At 38.3% G+C, this 19,509-nt stretch overlaps 1 protein-coding gene across 1 annotated transcript in view; it reads left to right on the top strand.

Annotated features, from left to right (window-relative positions):
- Nucleotides 1-388: 388 nt before the first annotated feature.
- LOC110697943 (probable acyl-activating enzyme 1, peroxisomal) overlaps nt 389-19,509 on the top strand; it is a 30,207-nt gene continuing 11,086 nt past the window's right edge. Inside the window, exon 1 of the mRNA XM_021875347.1 lies at nt 389-1,804. Coding sequence (XP_021731039.1) covers nt 1,568-1,804 — 237 coding nt within the window. The 5' untranslated portion in view covers nt 389-1,567. The remainder of the gene's footprint in view (nt 1,805-19,509) is intronic.

Genomic DNA, 19,509 nt, shown 5'->3' with positions numbered 1-19,509 from the left:
TCGAACAAATAACTTAAAAATCGATAATAGATTCAAATTTCACCTAAAATATGGCTAAAAAGGCCAAATTCGACCATCAAAATTCTAGATCTAGAGTTTTCATGGCTGAATTTCGATTTAAAAACCTTTAACTTGTTTTAAAAAAAAAACCTAAAAAACGATGTTGGCAGCTAGTGGGCGATGTTGATGGCGCTTTTGTTGATGATGGCGGTGGGCGAGCAGGTGTTGCGATGGTGTGAGAATAAAGAGGGGAAAGAAAGAAGAGGAGCAGAAAAGAGGAGAAGAGGAGGATGTTGAAGAGAACAGAAAAGGGGAAAGAAGAGGAGGAGATCGAATAGAATAGGGGGAAAGAGAAGAGGAGAGTGAAAGAGAAGGGGAAAGAGAAGTGGAGAGAGAAAGAGAAGGGGAAAGAAAAGGGGCGGAAAGGGTTAGGGTTGGGTTTAGAAATTTATTTTTTTAAAAAAATATTCCGACAGAATTCCGTCGAAAATTTAACTTTCCGACGGAATATTTCATCGGAAAGTACAAATATTCCGATGGATTTATAATCCATTGGAAATTTCCGACGAAACATAAATCCGTCGGAAATTTCAGTTTTTGTGACGAAAGTACGTGCCCGTCTGAACCATTTCGTCGGAATTAGGCTGTTTTCGAGTAGTGAACTTTTGCATATCATTGGAGTCGAAATAAGGAACTGCTACGGGCAAAGGATAGAAAAACACGATTAGGCGAGACATAGTGCTCGTCATTGAATGAGTAATCCCAAGTGCCTAAAGCCAAATAATGGGATTCCAGACTCACTTTCTAAATTTTATCTAAAAAACATACAAAAGACTCACTTTCTCAATATATAGATTGTTTGCCCTGTTCCTATTTAAATTATTAAGTATAAGTATAGGAAACAACTATGCTAGAGTTCTTACAAGGTACAATCTCCATAATATCAGTAATTAAATGACCAACATTGCCAATTAATGCGTATATAGTCAGATTCTCTTTCTCCAACACGTCATGTATATATATGCGTGGTGGTGGACCCATTATTCCTTGAATAGAATACACTATCTTACAATTCCATAAGACTTTGTACAAGTCTTCTTAATTTAGTAATTGACTTGTCATCATTAAGTTGGAAGTGAACCTAAACCTACGTTTAAAGTATATTATACGTCATGGAATTGAATCCTACACAATACCAAGTCATCTCCATGATACATGTTCACAACGTACCAGATTTACATAGTGTTTGACGATTAATATTGACATTGACGCACTATATATACGTACATAGGTGATGCATGTATGTTAGCTTCAACACCATAAATTATAATCAATTTGAACTGGCCATGTTCATACGCATTATTCGTTGCGTTTTTATTGGGTTAAGATTATATTATTGAACCACTTTGTAATTATTCTAATGTAAGTCTCCCCTAGCCAACCAAAGGAATATATATATATACATTACATATATAAATTTTTTGTAAATAAACACTTCAACTTCCTTGCTACATTTTTTATGTCTTGGCTACATTCTTCTTAGCCAGAGGCTATTACCATTTTGTGTATGAGTAAGCCAAGTCGATTATCGATATTGACGGTGAAAATGAAAGGTCTTGTGCAATGTCCTGCCAACTATGTTCCTCTCACTCCAGTTAGTTTCTTGGAAAGGGCTGCGAGAGTTTCTCCTGACCAGATTTCTATGGTGTATGGAGATGTCAATTTTACTTGGAAACTAACTCATCAAAGATGTTTGAAACTTGCTTCTGCTCTATCATCTCATGGGATATCTTATGGTGACTTTGTAAGTTGTTTTTCTTCTCTCTCTTTCTCTAGCTCTCTTTCAAAATAAGATATATATATATATATATATATATATATATATATATATATATATATATATATATATATATATATATATATATATATATATATATATATATATATATATATATATATATATATATATATATAAGCCGATAGTAGCGGGGGAATTCCCTATTGTTTTGTTTCTCATGGACTTTGTGTCAAGATCTGAAAGTTCCACTTATTATACATAGGCGGTCCCCACAAGTGAAAAACATCATATTATTTTCCAAAATGTCATTATGAGAAACAAAAGTGTTTCTCATAATGAGGAAATGGGGCTCCTTCGATAGTAACTAATGTAAAATAGTTAGTCTTTAATAGTATGTAAAGTATTCGTAATGATACACGATTACAATTTACATGCCTCTATATACTATTATATGCCTAATTATTGTACGAGTACAATAGTTATTACTCCGGATTAATTAACTTAACCTATTATGTGCGTTGCGAAAGTCTTTTTCTTTTGCTTTACTTACCAATTTATTTATCATGGGTCTTCAGAATGGCATTTTGAGTATAAGCAAGCATTTTTTAAACTAGTCACACAAAAGAACATTAAAAGTTGAGCAAATAAGCTCAATTATTGGCCTGAACTCACTATATTTGACATGGGTGTATAATATAATACCCTTAAAAAGAAAATGTTCTTGGAAGACTCACTATAAATCCATATATAAAAAAGGGTAGTATAACGTATAACAAATTAGTTTATGAACTACACACGTACCTAAGTTTGACTTGGAATAAAAACTTAATAAATTTGTTGTTTATGAATTACCGAGTACTTGGACTATTTGATTAAAGATTACGTCTATATACTAGCTTATCGCAACCTAAATACTTTTCCTTTATGTTGGTACAACTTATGACTTAGTGTGTGAAAGCTAAGGAATATGGATTGCATACAAGTAATGACATCAACTTACCAATACTCGATATATTATGAATTCAATACCTGAAATATATGAAATTACACAAAGAGATAAATGCATTTTAGGTGATTTAGATTTAGAATTGACTTATGTAATAAATAAAGATTATTTACTAAGAAATACTTTGTATTATATACGATTATTTCATATACTAATGTATATTAAAATATAAATATAATTAAAGTTACACTTAATTAAAACACAAGCAATGGCCCGTTCCGTTTACGTATGTACTTGTATTGTCATATAGAGACCGGCCAATTAAAATAGCTCAATGTTATCGCGTTCTTATTGACTTGTATAAAGTTGATTCACTTCTACCTAGAGGTGGCAATCTAGTCATTAAAATCGGTTTTAAATCGGGTTAATTTGGGTCTGCTCATTTTCGGGTAAGAATCTTTTGTGTTGTTTATGGTTCAGATTTGTCACATCCTTGGCCTTTTGGCAATGTAGCTACGTACACAATTTAGGCATTTGTGGGCATTCTAGGTAGTTCTTGCATTGATGGGTCATTTATAAAAATTCAACTTTATATTAATTGTATAACTAGATTAGTGCCCGTGCGATGCACGGTAGTAATAATCTTTTTCTCATAATTAATTGTGAAATAATATGAAAATGAGGCAACTCATGTAGAATAAATAAATGCAATGCAAATAGAAAAATAAAACAATAAGGCAAAAATTATTAAAACTGCAATTGAGATTAAAAAATTCTTGTTGATTAGTTGTGTTGAAAATATTAAAAAGTAGTGTATATTATATTACATTAATGATGCATATTATTCCCGATAAAACTATATAATCTAGTGACTATATGACTAATGACTTATTTACATAAAATCTACAATAAAACTATAAGCACAACATACATGTAAATTTATAAATTACAAATAATATATCACCTTTACATCCAATAAAATAATTTCAATGAAAATAAATACTACTCGGATCATTTAAGGCAATAATAATAAAAAAAATTAGGCAACACTAACCTATATTATTAATAGTACATTTCCTATTTATGAATTGATGCTCTACATAATATTGTCTCTCTTTTTTATTATATAAAAATGTGTTTTAAGCTATCCAATAATTGTAGTTTGATCGTTGTTTGTTTATTACTTGAAAAGTTTATTTGTAGATGGTAGTTATTTATCGAAAAAAAGAATACAAGAAGATGTCACTTGTCACTATGTCCGACGTGTCTTTTACTACGCATCTTATTTATAATGTTGAATGTAATAATTTTATTATCTCAATCACATGTTTCAACAAAAGATAATAATTTTTTCTGTATTACTAAGATATTAATTTATTTGATTACATAATAACAAAAAATTGATTGATATTTCACATTTTCCTAGAATTTAACATACACCCTTAGCTCCTTCCCTTATTTTTTGCCCCAAGCCAAAATTTGAGTCAAACTTTGACCATTAATTCCTGTTATTCTACAAGAAATTATATAGTCAAGTGAGATTTTGTTTAATTCATCTTAATGTAAATTTATTAATATCAACTTTTCATAATTTTTACGTGTATAAAAATGAAGATATAAACGTTTTAACTCATGTTTTGAAGATCGTGAAAAGTCAAATGAGGCAATAAAATAGGGACAGAGGGGGTATGATATAGTTGTCGAACACAACATTTATTATAAAAGTGACGTTTTAAGTAATTTCTTCAATATTAATTATATAAATTAATTTTATTATTACTTTTTGTACAAAATTCAATAATACTCCATATAAAAGATGTCCAGGCGGTAATGATAGTATATTGTACTTGAACCAGTGGCTCACTTTTTCTGTAGTTAAAAATGAGTTAGAATAATAATGTAGGTAAATTGTGTACGGAAGAATTAAGAACACTAAATAAAAGAAATTCATTTTATGTAAAGATACTTAAGATTTGGAATAATTTTATTATCGTTATATTATACAAATATTCCAAAGATAAATTTTTTTTGCTAAAAGGGGAAGGGGAGTTTTGGAGGGAAAATATAGCACAAGGAAATGACACGTGTCATACCTGGTGTCTGTTTTAGTATGATGTTATTGATTGTATTTTCCATATTTAATGATCTATAGGCTTTTAAGGAAAATAGGAAATTATGATGTTACTATCAATTGGATGATCACTAAGGCCTGGTTTATTTCACCTAATTTTTGCTAAATTAAAATTATTTTTACCTAATTGAATTGAATTATATTTGTTAAACTTAAATTATTTTTACTGAAGTGAAATTAATTTTCATTGAACTTAAATTATTTTTCCTGAACAAAAATTATTTTTACTAATACTCTATTATATTTCTTCTTTAAAATTAATGATTTTTATTGAACTGAACTTATATTTTATACTAAATTATTTTTACTAAACTGATTTAATTTTTAATAAGTTGAAATTATTTTTACTGAATTGAATTTATTTTTACAGAATATTTTTTTTAAAAGTGAAGTGAACAAGCCCTAAAAGTATTTTCTATTTAATTTCCAAGAATAATGCTCTTTAGAGAATCACGAATAATGTGAATAAGTGATTCATATGAATCACCTTTCAAATAAAAGAAAAACAAAAAAAAAAAAAAAAATTGATTCATATGAATCATATCCTATGTATTCTTGCTTTTTCACTTGAATGATGTAGACCAATATAGGTGTTGTGATCTCGCCAACATTTCTATAGCATCGGAGCATCCCAATTCCCAAACTCACTAATGCCGCGCCCCTCGCATGCATGTGATATTCTTGTTGCTTAGCTTGTTATTGGCTTACCTTGTTCTTGTTGTGCGATGTCTTATGCCCTTATCAACCCTCGTTCCATCGTCCCTTGCACTTGTTGCCGATGGAGAAGAGTGCTCTTTCTTCAAATCAATATGTATATATATATAATAGCATAGACTGTGCATGATATTCGTGACAAGTTCGGTCATACTTGGTTGCACCTTTGTCATCTTTGAGCAATATCCAATAATGCACCGTAACATCCGGTGTAAACACACTGTGGCAACATGTCTAGAAGGAATTAATTGCCAAATTATGAACGACATGCAATTTGGTGGGACGATTTCCCAAGCACCTCTATATTTATAAAAACAAAAAAAAAATACATTAACCAGGTGCTTAATAAAAGAATAAGTATACTACTCAACTTGCTGGTTAGTAAAATAAGCTAAGTTAAGTATAATACTCAACTTGCAGGTTAGTAAAATAAGCTAAGAGTATTATTTGATTCGATTAGTAAAAATAAGTTGTACTACGTAATAATAATTGAACTACAAGAAATATAATTCGAAAAAATTAATATAAGCTAAAATAAATATCAAATGAATAGAACATGTTCTTTCTATATATATGATCTAATGAGAAGGACAACAAAATAATGAGAAGCAATCTAAATCTAATAATCCTATGATCACAATCACCTTAAATATGATGAGTAATAAAGCGCGAGATCGTCAGCTACAGCTATGTAAGTCTTCGATTCTTCCGCCTCTAGTTATGTTTACACGCTCCCCCACTCCTCTGTCAATTCATTATCGTTATTTTGTTCCCCCATATCCTTATTGGTTTCTCTCTCTTCCAAATAATTGAAAATTAAAGCAAAAATCTACAACTATAATTTATTTATTTATTTATTTTTTTATTTTTTTTGTGGCAATTAAGATAGAAATTTTATTAATTACCAAGAGAAACGAGGCCACAACACCTCAACAAACTGGGACAACCCCTAGAATGTAACAACAAAACCTCAGCAACTGAAAACAACTTTCCCCAAACTGGCCCAAAACAAACAACAGGAAAATAAAAAAACCACCAAGAACAAACTAGCCAATTAGCTAAAAAACAAATCTAGCAATAAATTTCTATGGTCAATAGAACATCTGCTAGCAACCTTAAAACAGATGTCTTTAAAGATAGCCTCGATATTCCTTCCATTCTGATTGAAAATCAGATCATTTCTTTGAATCCACACAGCATAGATACACTCAATAAAGAACATCAAATAAACCTTGTGTTTACCGGTGCATCTCTTACTGTATCTCATAGCCCAAGCAAGCTCACAAGAAAAGCAAGCAGCCCTTCTGTCAATCTGCAAAAGCTGAACAACCTTGCCCCAAATTTGAGCAGAGAAATGGCATTGAAAATATAAATGTGCAATAGATTCTGTAACTTGTCTGCACATAGTACAAACAGCATCAGAATAATCTTCCTTTCAAATAATCCATCTAGAGTAGGAATCCTCCTCCATATTGCAAGCCAGGAGGTAAAAATACTTTTGGGAGTAGCATTGTTATTGCAAATAACCATTCTCCAAGTGGCCTTAGGGAAGGAGCCATGAAGATGCTGATAGACCACCTTAATAGAGTAAGAGCCACCTCTAAGGGTGGCATTCTAGCCACCAATGTTTTCAATCAAAGGATAACAATTAAAAATATTCTTAAGAGGCTAGGATATATGAGCAAGACATTGAAAATCATTCAGATTCTTGCCTTTAATATAGTAATTGTCCACCCATCTTACCTAGAGCTTATCTTTCTTACAAGTGATGGCCCAAAGAAGCTTGCGAATAGCAGCTTTATTCCAACATTCCATGTCTTTGACATTCCACCCTCCTGCAGCTCTAGGCATACACATGTCATGCCAGGAAATCCAAGCTTTCCTGGACACATTCACATTACCTGTCCAGTGAAAGATCAGCAAATCGTCTGAATTTCCCTAATAACTTTTTTAGGAAGAATGAAAATTTAGCCTCAAAGAACTGGAGGCTCATAAGAATCACCTTGACCTGTTGCAATCTCCCAGCATAAGAAAGATATTTATTTGTCCAGCTTTTAGCTCTTGCCACAACCTTATCAATCAAAGGCTTGCAATCAACATAAGAGAGCTTCCTAGTGGCAAGTGGAACTCCCAAATATCTGAAGGGAAACTCACCAACAGGAGTATGCAAAGTATTAAGAATAATTTGCTGAACATAATCAGAGACCCCCCCCCTAATAGATGTTACTTTTGTCCAAATTTGCCTCTAAACCAGAAACCTTAGAAAACTTAAGGAAAGCATTGAAAATCGTAGAGACAGAGGTTACATCAGCTCTGGAAAACATTACCAAGTCATCCGCAAACATCATATGGGTAATATTCAACCTCTCGCATCTAGGATGAAAATTATAATCTAAGTCCTTAGTCAACATCATCATGTTCCTAGACATGTACTCCACACCAATCGCAGACAGGAAGAGAGATATAGGGTCACCTTTTTTTAGCAAGAAAAGAAGGAGAGGGGTTTACCATTAATAAAGATGTTATAAGAGACAGAGGTAAGACTAGAAAAAACCCAATCCATAAACAACTCAGGAAAACCAAGCTCTCTCATAGCATCTATTAAAAAAACTCCATTCAATTGAATCATAAGCTTTTTTGAGATCTACTTTGATCATGCGTCTTAGAGAGATATGTTTCCTAGTATAGCCCTTAATGAGCTTAGTTGTGAGCAAAATACTGTCAGAGATATGCCTACCAGGAATAAAGCCAGCTTGACACTCACTAACCACCTTACCCACAACATTTTGAAGTCTGTTTGTTAAAATTTTAGAAATAATCTTATACAGAACTGAACAACAAGCTATGGGCCTAAAATCTTTAATCCTACAAGGATTAGAGATTTTTGGAACAAGAGTAACCGAAGTACAATTAACCTGTTTCAAGAGACTCTTCTAATAAAAGAAGTCCATAATAGCCTGGTACATATCAGTTTTGATGATATTCCAAGTTCTCTTAAAGAACAGAGAGCTGAAGCCATCCAAACCAAGAGCGTTGCAATCATCAATGCCCTTCAGAGTAAGGTCAATCTCATACTGAGTCATAGGCATACAAAGAAAGGAACTATCTTCATAAGAGAGAGTGGAGCCAAATCTTAGTAGGGAGGTCAATCATAGGGAGCTGGGAAGCACTAGATCCTAAAAGAGAACCATAGAAACGAAGAGCTTCAGATTGAATATCCTCATTATTGAGAAGGTTATCATTCTGATCATTATACAACAAAGTGATTCTATTAATCTGGTCCTCTCTTACACATAAGTGAAGACAATTCATGATTAGAATCCCCATTGGCAAGCCATTGGATTCTAGATTTTTGCTTAAGAGCACTTTCCTCAACCTTAAGCCATCTTTTGAGTTCATTTACATCCTGGTGTTCCTGCTGAAGAAGCGTGATATCATCATAATCATGCTGTAAATGAGATTGAACATCATATAGATGAGCCTTGGCAAGATTAATCTTAGTTTGGATGCCTTGAAAAACTTGCTTATGTAGATTTTTAAGCTTAGCTTTAACAAGCTTCAGCTTTGACCACACTCTGTAAATAGTAGTACCATGCACTGTAGTAGACCAACAACTCTCAACCAAGGAAATAAAATCCTTACGATCAGCCAAGTGGTTGAAGAATTTAAAAGGCCTACCTCCTCCATAAACTTCAGGAATACATTCAATAAGAATAGGACAGTGGTCAGAAATGGAAGGGTTCAAATACTCAGCAGAAATAGACCACGAGAAGTAATCCAAGAAGCATTACCAAAGCACATATCAATTCTACTAGCTGTTTTGGCCTCACCACCTCCTTTATGCCAAGAAAAAAAGTGACTAGAACTTTTCAACTTAGGCAGGCTATGAAAAGAAACAAAATTAGAAAAATCTCTAATTTCATTTAGAGAAATAGCAGCCCCATAAACACGATCAGTCACATTTAAGACAGAATAAAAATCTCCAAAAAGTAACCAAGGAAGGTTACTAACTAAAGCATTAATATTACCAAGGCCAATCCATAATTGCTTCTTATCATCAATGGTGTGCAAACCATAAACAACAGTAAAACGAAAGATAGTATTATTCACAAGATTAGAAATCTCACAGTGAATAAATTGTTCTATTATATGTAAAATCGTAAGATCAACTATGTCAGGTTTCCAGCCAAGCCATATCCTACCTCGAGCACAAAAGGAGTAATTGCTCTCCCTATTTCCAGAATCCACCAAACTTCTTCATAATACCAGTAACCTTATGAGGTCTGACTTTAGTTTCAAGTAAAGCAAGCGCTTTAATATTATTACTACTAATAAGCTTCTTAATCTCACTAACCTTTGAGGGGTCATTAAGACCACTAATGTTCCAAGTGTAGAGACTCAACATGGATCTGGAGGGACTGCTTCCTGACTTTGGTCAGTATCAATCTCCTCTACGTTCCTCAACACATTGTCCTGCACTCCTATTTCTTGCAAAGGGCTGAAATGATTGGCTTTAGACACCGGAACACCTCTATTCCTTGCTTTTTGGGTAGCTACACGCCATCCACCATCAGCACTAGAGTGCGTACCAGGAACAGTTTGATTATCTAGAGTATCGGCTGGAGTAGCAACTATGGTAATAGAATGGGGTTGTTATTTTTTAGGCACCCAAATCTGCTTAGGTTCTGGCCTCTTACTCTCCACAGTCTTAGTACGCCTAATAGGAACAAAACAATCATGTCCTAGCATAGAACACTTCTTACAAAAACCAGGCCTCCAGTCATACGTAACCTCCTGCTTAAACTCATTCCCCCATTCATCCTCAATCAAAACACGATCAGACAGATAAATTGTGATATCCATCTCAACTAGGACCCTAGTAAAGGAAATACGTTGATGTCTTGTAGTGCAGTCATTAGTAAACAAAGGAACTCCAATAATACTAGCAATCCTACTTAGAGAGTCGCACTCTAGCAATTTAGAGGAAGGTTTGGAAATTTAACCTAAAGTGGGATAACTCTCAACACCTCCTCATAGAAATTAAATTTTGCAGACCATGGCTTAATTATCAAGGGTCTATTAAGAAAAGTATAAGGGCCACTAGACATAATAGAATCCCTATCATCAATAGAATGAAATTGCACCAAGAAGTATCCATCATGATGAAGAAAAACATTAGGCATTGATACTTGATTCCAGGTTGAAGAAATGAGCCTCTTAACAGCAGCAATCGTCGGTGTATTTCTAACAACATACATCACAATAGAAGCAAGCCATTTATGACTCATAGTTTCTATCTTAGTCTTCTAAACTTGGGCCACCTTTTTTCCCTCTTTCACCACTGGAGCAACAAACTGAAGCGTCACTCCCTCGATGGTTAATGGAGAGCATTGGAAGAAGCTCGACCAAGCATTCCTCTCAGAATCAGGCATATCCAGCCTCCTCTATTCCAATTTATTCGTAGGAGGTATAGGTTCCTTCTCTAGCAGAACAGGTGCATCACCATCCATAATTTCCCTAAAAGCATCCAAAGAAGTTTATTCATCACTACTTGAACAACCTCAGACAGGCCATTATCAGAATTTCAATCGAGTTCGCCTTTTCACCATTTACAACTCCATTGACCCCCGATTCAGAGTATAAACCTAACGATCGATTCAACGCAAGTATTGCTTGATTGATTTCCACCGACATAGGCCCCGCACTAGGGTGCTACTATAATTTTAGTCTACTACTTGTCTACTTCTACTTCTATATGTCAGAGACTAAATGAATTGAAAAAGTTGATACTGAACACTACTTCTTCATATTGCAAAATGCAACGAAATAATACTGTAGTATACTAGTAATTATAAATTAATAAATATAATTATTGAATATTTCCTAATTTCATACCTTTATCATATTATATGTTTGAAATTTATGAACATTTGATTTTAAAAATCTAAAGATCCAAAATTAAGAAATCCATTATGAATTGATGAGAATGGAAGAATTACAGAGTGAATCGTGAGAGATATGGTCATCTTGAGTAATTGATGTTACAGTAAAGAAATTGCACATTCCTATTGTTTCAGATGAAAACAATAGGTTCTTCATCTAGACCTTTTTGGTGGGCTGAAGACTGGACTCGGCACAAGTGATAACTGGGACGAGGGTTTCCTACACAGCAAATACATGTAAACTGCCCTCAGGGGTTGTGCTAAGGAAGGCCCCTCTGATGTCGAAGTCAGTACCATGTTTAGAGAGATAAAGCTATGCAAGAGTATTAATTACTTGAGGCTTGAATTGAATGAATGTAGAGAGGGGAGAATGAAGGCTTTTATACCTTACTCAATAGATAAATGGGCTTTGAGGTCAATGGGCTTGCCATGTTGACTTGGCCTTTGACTGACTTGGCATTTGTTTAGAGAGTTGAGCCTTGCTTTGGGCTTTATACTTGAGCAATTTGTGGACCGGCCAAATTAAAGTAAATTCGACCCAAACAACTTGCCCCCCAAACCCGAATAGGAAGCATGATGAAACGGGTTTGACTTACAAAATGGAGGGAAACCAAATGGCTTAATTAACATTTAAGTTTGGAAGTTATTGAGGCAATAACGGTTATTTTTTGAAGTAATGGGGAAGTTGGATGGTTTAGTGGGCAGTTGGTTAGAGAAGAATATGAACAGCTGAGCATTGAAGTGGAGTTAGTGGGGATTTTAGTGGCGCGGACTCCTAAAATTCCCGTTTCTAGAATGTACTTAAGCCACTCGTCCCACATTTCTCTTTATTTCCATTCGCTAATTCGCATTCGCTTCTCGCTAATCTCCACTACTAACCCAATTTCCTTTTTTTGCTTATTCTCGGCAATCCGAAGCCTTAAATAGAAATTCGTTGCTCCGAACTTGTAGATCGACGAATTTCGCGTCTAGTAAAGGTAATTTTCTTCGATTTTCTTTGCTTTATCAAACACCCCTCTTTTTTGGACTTCTTGAACAATAGTCATTTGGATGGCCGGCGATCGCGGGAAGAGAAAGATTGAGGCTGGTGAAAATGCTGAGGAAGAGGAGGAGGTTCCTCAGCTAATTTTGCAGCGAAACCGCCCCTTAGGGTTAATGTCACCGCTTAGCGACCAGAATCCGAGGGCGAGGACCGGCGCTACTGCCGCCCCTATCGGTTCTTCCATCCGGGCTATCCCGATAAGCTCTTTGCCCCCGAGGGCTTCGGGGTTGACTATCACCTCTGGTCGAAGTGCCGGTTCGGCGTCTCGGACATTGCCTCCCGAGGAAAGGGAGTGGCTGGATCCGGCCTATAATGCGGGCATTATGGCCTATCGGCCCTACACTTGGTGGACTAAGAACAATGTAGTATACCGCTTCGCCGAGCAAATAGAAATTTGCTATGAGATTATGGAGTCTGACGAGTGTTGGTGCCAAATGCCTACTTCGACTAAGAGGATTCAGCGTGCTCCCCCATGCTATATTGGGGTTTACACCAGTCAGCTGTAGTACGGGCTTCGGTTCTCGCTACATTCTTTCATTACCTCGGTGCTAAACGGGTATAACATTTCGTTGTGCCATTTGACTCCCGTGAGCATCCGAAGGATAATGACCTATCTTTGGGTCTTCCTGTTTTTGGGGTTTCGGCCGAATGTTTATTGATTTCATGACACGCACAAGTTGGTCCAGAATACTCAGGAAGACCGATTTCCTGGCCCTGGTTGGTGGCAGATCGAAGATAAAAAGGGGTATCTTTCGGTCAGGCCGAACGACAACTCGGACAAGGGCTGGAGGGGTCAATGGATTTGGGTGAGGGCACCCCAAGAAGAGGATCACCCTAACATTTTGGGTGCGCAAAGATATTTGAGGCACCCCGATCTGGAGATGAGGAGTATCGGTCCTGCTGAATTTTTCGATGCGGACCGAATGCAAATGGCGCATTTTGGTCGATCTCCTAGCTTGGGGGCAATAGGCCGAATGGTGAATGTGCCTTCCATGTGGCTGCCCCATTTCCATTATATATTCCAAGAGAAGATTCTCGCTATCGCCGGCCTCAGCCGAAAGTACCAGAATGGTAAGGAGCTCGGCTGGGGCTGGAGACATAGTTTTCAGCTTTTGCTTTTGTTTATTTACTTTCTTAGGGAAAATCATTTCTATTTTCTTTTTCAGAAGTGTGCGAGGAGAACTCGGATATCAACTACAAGGTGCTTGGGATCAGCCAGGAAAGGAATCCCCTTACAAATAAGCCAAAGATCACCAATCCCCTAGACCGTCCTCTTAGCTTGGCCGAGAAAAGGCTTCAGATTATCAGCGTGGCTGAGTATCAGGCACAAAAACCTTGGTTCGAGAAGGTCGACCCCTATTTTCTCCACTCGGCTGAAGAACAAGCCGCTGAGGCCTCCAGGAGTGGAGTTGGGCCTTCTATTCCTGCTGCTAAGCTTAGAGCAAAAGGAGAAAAGGTCGAAGAAGAAGAAGAAGAAGATTTCGAAGACGCTCATCTGCTGAAGACTTCGGTGAGTCCTTGGACTTGTCTTAATTTGCTTCTTCCTTCTTTTCTCCTTATGTTTTTTTTTACTTGAACTTATGTGACTCTTTGCCCCCTTGATCTTTCTTCTGCAGTCCGACGAATAAGAAGAGAACACAGGAGAGCCAGTCGAGGTTGCTCAAGTAGAGTCAACTTCGGACGAATCATCTTTAGACGAAGAAATGTCGGGACCGAAGAGGAGAAGAGTCGTTGTCTTGCCTGGGAAGTTTCAAGCTGCCCCAATCCCTACGAAGAAGCCTCGGATCGAGGAGCCGAGTAAAGAGAAGACTCCTCCTCCTCCCGAGACTCAGGACGAGGAGGTGCAACAAAAGACTCCCCCTCCTAGGCAACTAGCTGAAACCCATGAGGTTCAGTCCATGAATTTAACTCCTCCACCATCTCCTCAGCATGTGGTCGAACCTTTTGCTGATGAGGTTCAGAAGGAAGCTGACGCACTGATTGTCCATCCCGAGGATGACGACGTGTAGACTTTGGGTGAGGAGCCCAAGGAATTTAATGCTGAGGGTCCGAAGGAGACTGAGAATAAAATTTAGGATGCGAAGAACTTCGACATGCCTTTGACTTCGGTAGGCAACTCCTTTAAGACTTTTCAGTTTGTTGAGACGGGGTTTGAGTCTGCCCCTTTGCTGGTTGTTCCTGATCCTGCTAGGAACGCTCTTCAATCTCACCGAGCCTCAGCAATTGAGTTCTTCGGTGACCTGTCTGGACTATCCGATTTGGAGAAGGCGAATATTTGGTCTCTTCGGGCCGTAGCTGGGGTATCTGAGCCCTTCGTGAAGGTTCCAGATCCATTTGCTGAGAATCAAAGGCTGCTGATGTAGGTAAACTTATTTTTACTTAAGCTTTTTTTTTTAACTTCGGCTGATGTATCTTCAAACTCTGCAGGCCGATCATAACCATTACTTGGCTGTGGAGATGAACGAAGAGCTTAAATTCAAGCTCAAGGATGTTGAACTCCGAGCCAACATTGCTGGGCTAAAAACAGAAGCTGCCGAAGAAGAGGCTACTACAACCAAGGCCGAGGCAAATAGGCTGCAGAGGAACGCTGACATCGTCCTCCAAGATCTGGAGTAGCACATTTTCCCTTTGATTGACCAGGGAACTGAGCTACTAAGGAGATATGAGGTTGAGGATATCCCTGGCCTCGAGTCTCGGATCTAGAAGATTCGGGATGAGAAAAAGATTGAGATCGACGCTGGTGAGAAGGAGTCGCGGAAGAACCAGACTGAGCTTCAAAATGAAATTCAGCGGCTTCAGAATGAGCTGGATGCTAAAAAGGTTGAATTCTCCAAGGCTCTGGATGAGCTGAAGCGTGCTCAAGATCAGCTGAAAACTCAAGGAGAGGGAGCTGCCAAGACTCAGGCTGAACTTGAAGCCGCTCAGAAGTTGTTGGAAGTCTGGGTTTACACCTAAGAGCAATACGAAGAGGGCTTCGAAAATGGCTTTAAGGTTGCTCGGCTTCTGGATTTCCATGTGTATCCCGCCATCAACTAGGATTTGGCTGAGGCTTGGTCCATGGACCCGTAGGATTTTCACAAGAATAAGGCCAGTCTAGCTGAGAGTGCTTTCTTGGCTCGCCAAGCAGAAGCTGAAGCTCGAGAACAAGAGGAAGCCGAGAGGCTTGAGAGGGAGGAAGCTAAGAAGAGAGAGTCTAAGAGGACTCTTGCTCAGCCTTTCTTTTACTCTCCTGATGCTGAAGCTTTAAGGAGTTCGAGGACAACTACTCAGCCTGATCTTGCTAATGCTGAAGCATAGGAACTCGGGCAGTCGTCTATAGAGTCTTGCGGATCAACTTGTGCTTAATTTTAAACTTTGTCGCGTTTGTTTTTGCCTTTGAATCTTTTCCTTCAGCTTGCCTTGATGTACAAACTCTTGTCTTTGTTTTTGAGTAGTTGTACTTAGTTCGGCAGTTGTGAATTTTCCCGCTTGTGGGCGGCTGCCGATTTAGGATGTTTCTTTGTTTGTTCTGACACTTTACTTGATGTAGCTCGGAGATCCGAGCATACTTGATTTGCTATGAATGCACCGCTTTCTTTTCTTTCTCATTGCCTTGCTCTTTCTACCTAGCCTTCTTGCTTTTTCCTCAAATTTTGCAAAATTTTTCTAAGTGTTGAGTTTCGACTTGGAATTATTACTTAGTTGAGTGCTTCTTGCCCCCCCAGAAATCTGAAGTTGTAATCTTCAGGTTTCTAAAGTGCTTGCTTCAACCTTTTTAGTGCGGACGAATCTTTGCCTTAGCAAAATTTCTAAAAACAAAATTTTTGAAGTTTCTGCTCTTTTCTTTTCTCTTCTTTTTTTTTTAAGAATCTATGAGTTCGTTCCTAAGAAGTCTTAGACTCCGAGAGCAATATTCTCTCGATCCTTAAAATTCATCCGAGGGAATGACTATCCAAAACACAAGGCCATCATTTTGGCAATGCCTCAGATACAACTCCTCTGAAGCACGATGCCAATTTTTAGGCTATGATTCGGTTCGTCCACGCCCTCTTTGACCCAAGGAACTGATTTATCCGAAGTACTATGCCCTGAAATGGCTATACTTCGGTGGTGAAATCATTCTTCCTTGTTTGGCAGGTTTTACGGCAATTCAAAGTACAACGCATCTGCTAGGCTATACTTCGGACAGTGCCGAAGGGAAACCTTTTCACACAAAATGTAGAAGACAGAAAAATAGAAACTTGTAAAATTGATAGAAATGGTGGCTCAAAGGCCTTTCATTAATTTAAAAAGATGCACTTACATAGACTGTTCTTCCCTGATGGGCTTACACTTAATATTTTTTCAGTACATCAGCATTCAAGTGGTTTTTCAGCTCGGTTCCGTCCAATTGTCGAAGTCGGTAGGTTTTAGGCTGAAGCTCATCATAAATTTTGTAGGGACCCTCCCAAGTGGCTAAGAGTTTCCCATGAATGCGGCCTTTTTGCACCGCTGCAACATTCCGAAGAACTAAATCCCCAATTTTGAGAGGTCTTGCATTGACTCTTCGGTTGTAGAATTTGCCGATTCTTTTCTTGTATGCGACCATTCTATCTCGGTCCGAGTCTCTAACCTCATCCAGAAAATCAAGGGATTCTTTCATGAGTTGCTCATTTTCTTCGGTCCAGAAGAGATTTACCCGCAGACTTTCTGCCCCGATTTCCACTTAAAGGACGGCTTCGGACCCATACACCAGCTCTAAAGGTGAATTTCCTGTAGCCTCTGTTTTAGTCATCTGAAGTGAACAGAGGGTTCCTGGATGTTGCTCTATCCACTTGGACTTTTGATCTTCAACTCTCTTCTTGAAACCGTTTAGAATCTGCTTGTTTGCAGCTTCGGCTTGACCATTACTCTGCGGATGACATATTGCAGAATATGCCAACTTGATGCCGAACTGATCACTGTATCGCCTTAGCGGTAAATTATCAAATTGTCTCCCATGATCGAAGACAAAGACCTTCGGGATTCCGAAGCGAGTGATAATATTCTACCAGATGAATTTGCTGATAGTTTGCTCTGTGATGTTCGAGGATGCTTTGGCCTCGATCCATTTGCTGAAATAATTCATGACGATTATCAGCCATCTTTTTTGGTACGGGGCATCGGGAAATGGCCCCAAGATATCCAACCCCCATTGAGCAAATGGAAGCGGGTTCAGGATCGACTGGAGATCTCGGGCTAGCTGATGGATGATTGGTGCGAACTTTTGACATTTTTCTCATTTTCTGACCAGCTTCTTAGCGTATAGGATCATGGTGGGCCAATAATACCCTGCCCCAATGCTTTGTGGGCTAATGTTCTTCCCCCAATGTGGTTTCCACAAATGCTGAGGTGAATCTCCCGAAGGATGTAGTCGGCGTGTGTTGGTCCCACGCATTTCAGTAATGGGGCTGACAGCAGCTCTCCTCTGAAGACGATGAATTGTGAGCTAATTCGTTTCAGCTTGGAGGCTAAGTTTCTATCTTCGGGAATTTCTCCCCGAAGATTGTAAGCTAGGATGGGGTCCATCCAGCTCGATTGGTGTGCGACGTAGCAAACTTCAGGTGCTTCGTCCACACTTTTTTCTCGCCGCACTTCCATATATACGGATCGGTTTAGATCGGTTAGAGTTAAATTTGGAAGTTTGGAAAGTGCATCGTCTTGCACGTTCTGACCCCTTGGGATCAGCTCGATCGACTTCAAAAGTTCTCAGCTTCACAATTATTGCTTTGATCTTTGCGAGGTAAGCAATCATTGAGGGATCTTTAGCCTCATATTTGCCTCGGATTTGGTTTGCGACGAGCTGAGAGTCTGTCTTTAAACAGACATGCTTGGCCCTCCAGTGATATGCACAACTCTAGGCCAGCAATTGCTGCCTCGTACTCTGCCTCGTTGTTCGAAGCTCGGAATGAAAATTTTAGTGCATACTCAAAGAACTTGCCTTCGGGAGAGGTGAGTACTACCCCTGCCCCCGAACCATTTACGGTGGAGGATCCATCCGTAAAAGCGGTCCAGGTTTTCTTTTCTTCGTCTAGCATTTCCTGGTAGGAGCATTCAGCCAAGAAATCCGCTAGAGCTTGAGCTTTGATGGTTGTCCTCGGTTGATAGCTGATGCTGAACTCGGTGAGCTCGATTTTTCAACCTTGCCGAGGACTTTTTCCAGCGGCTGATCAGTTAAGACCACTATTTGATGACAATCGAAATCGGGCCTCGGCTTCTGAGCAGCTAGCACTACTGCATAAGCAACATTTTCTAGTAGGGGGTAGCGAGTCTTGGCGTCCGTCAGAGTGTGGCTGATGTAGTAGATAGGCTTTTGGACTTTATCTTCTTCCTTCAGCAGGACCACACTTATGGTGGCTGGGCTGACTACGACGCACAAGTACAACATTTCTCCTTCAGCTGGACGTGCTATTTTTGGGAGTTGAGGCATGTGCTCACGAAGCTGTTTGAAGGCTTCTTTTTGCTCATCTTCCCAGATGAGCTCTTTTGTTTTTGGGAGTTTCAGCGCTTTGAAGAAGGGAAGCCCCTTGTTCGAAGCTCTGGAGATGAACCTGGAGAGGGCGGCCATTCTCCTAGTGAGACGCTGAACGTCCCTCTTTGTTTTTTGCTCGAGAAAATCGAGCGCTGCTTAAACTTTGACGGGATTGGCGTCAATCCCCTTATTGCTGACCATGAAGCCTAGAAACTTTCCCGACTTCACGCCGAAGACACACTTCTTCGGATTCAGCTTCATTTGGTGATTTCTTAATGTGGCGAAGGTTTCAGCCAGGTCCGCGACATGGTCTTTGTCCTCTTTGCTCTTAACGATTGAATCGTCAACATAAACTTCCATGTTGCGGCTCTTTTGTTAGGTGAAGACCTGATCGACCAGCCTTTGATATGTTGCCCCAACATTTTTTAATCTGAAGGGCATCATCTTGTAATTGTACAACCCGGCGT

Source organism: Chenopodium quinoa, unplaced genomic scaffold (genome assembly GCF_001683475.1).
Source record: "Chenopodium quinoa cultivar QQ74 unplaced genomic scaffold, ASM168347v1, whole genome shotgun sequence".
In the NCBI taxonomy this organism is placed as follows: domain Eukaryota; kingdom Viridiplantae; phylum Streptophyta; class Magnoliopsida; order Caryophyllales; family Amaranthaceae; genus Chenopodium; species Chenopodium quinoa.
The sequence above is the reverse complement of the archived record's forward strand: the minus strand, read 5'-3'. Positions and strand labels throughout refer to the sequence as shown.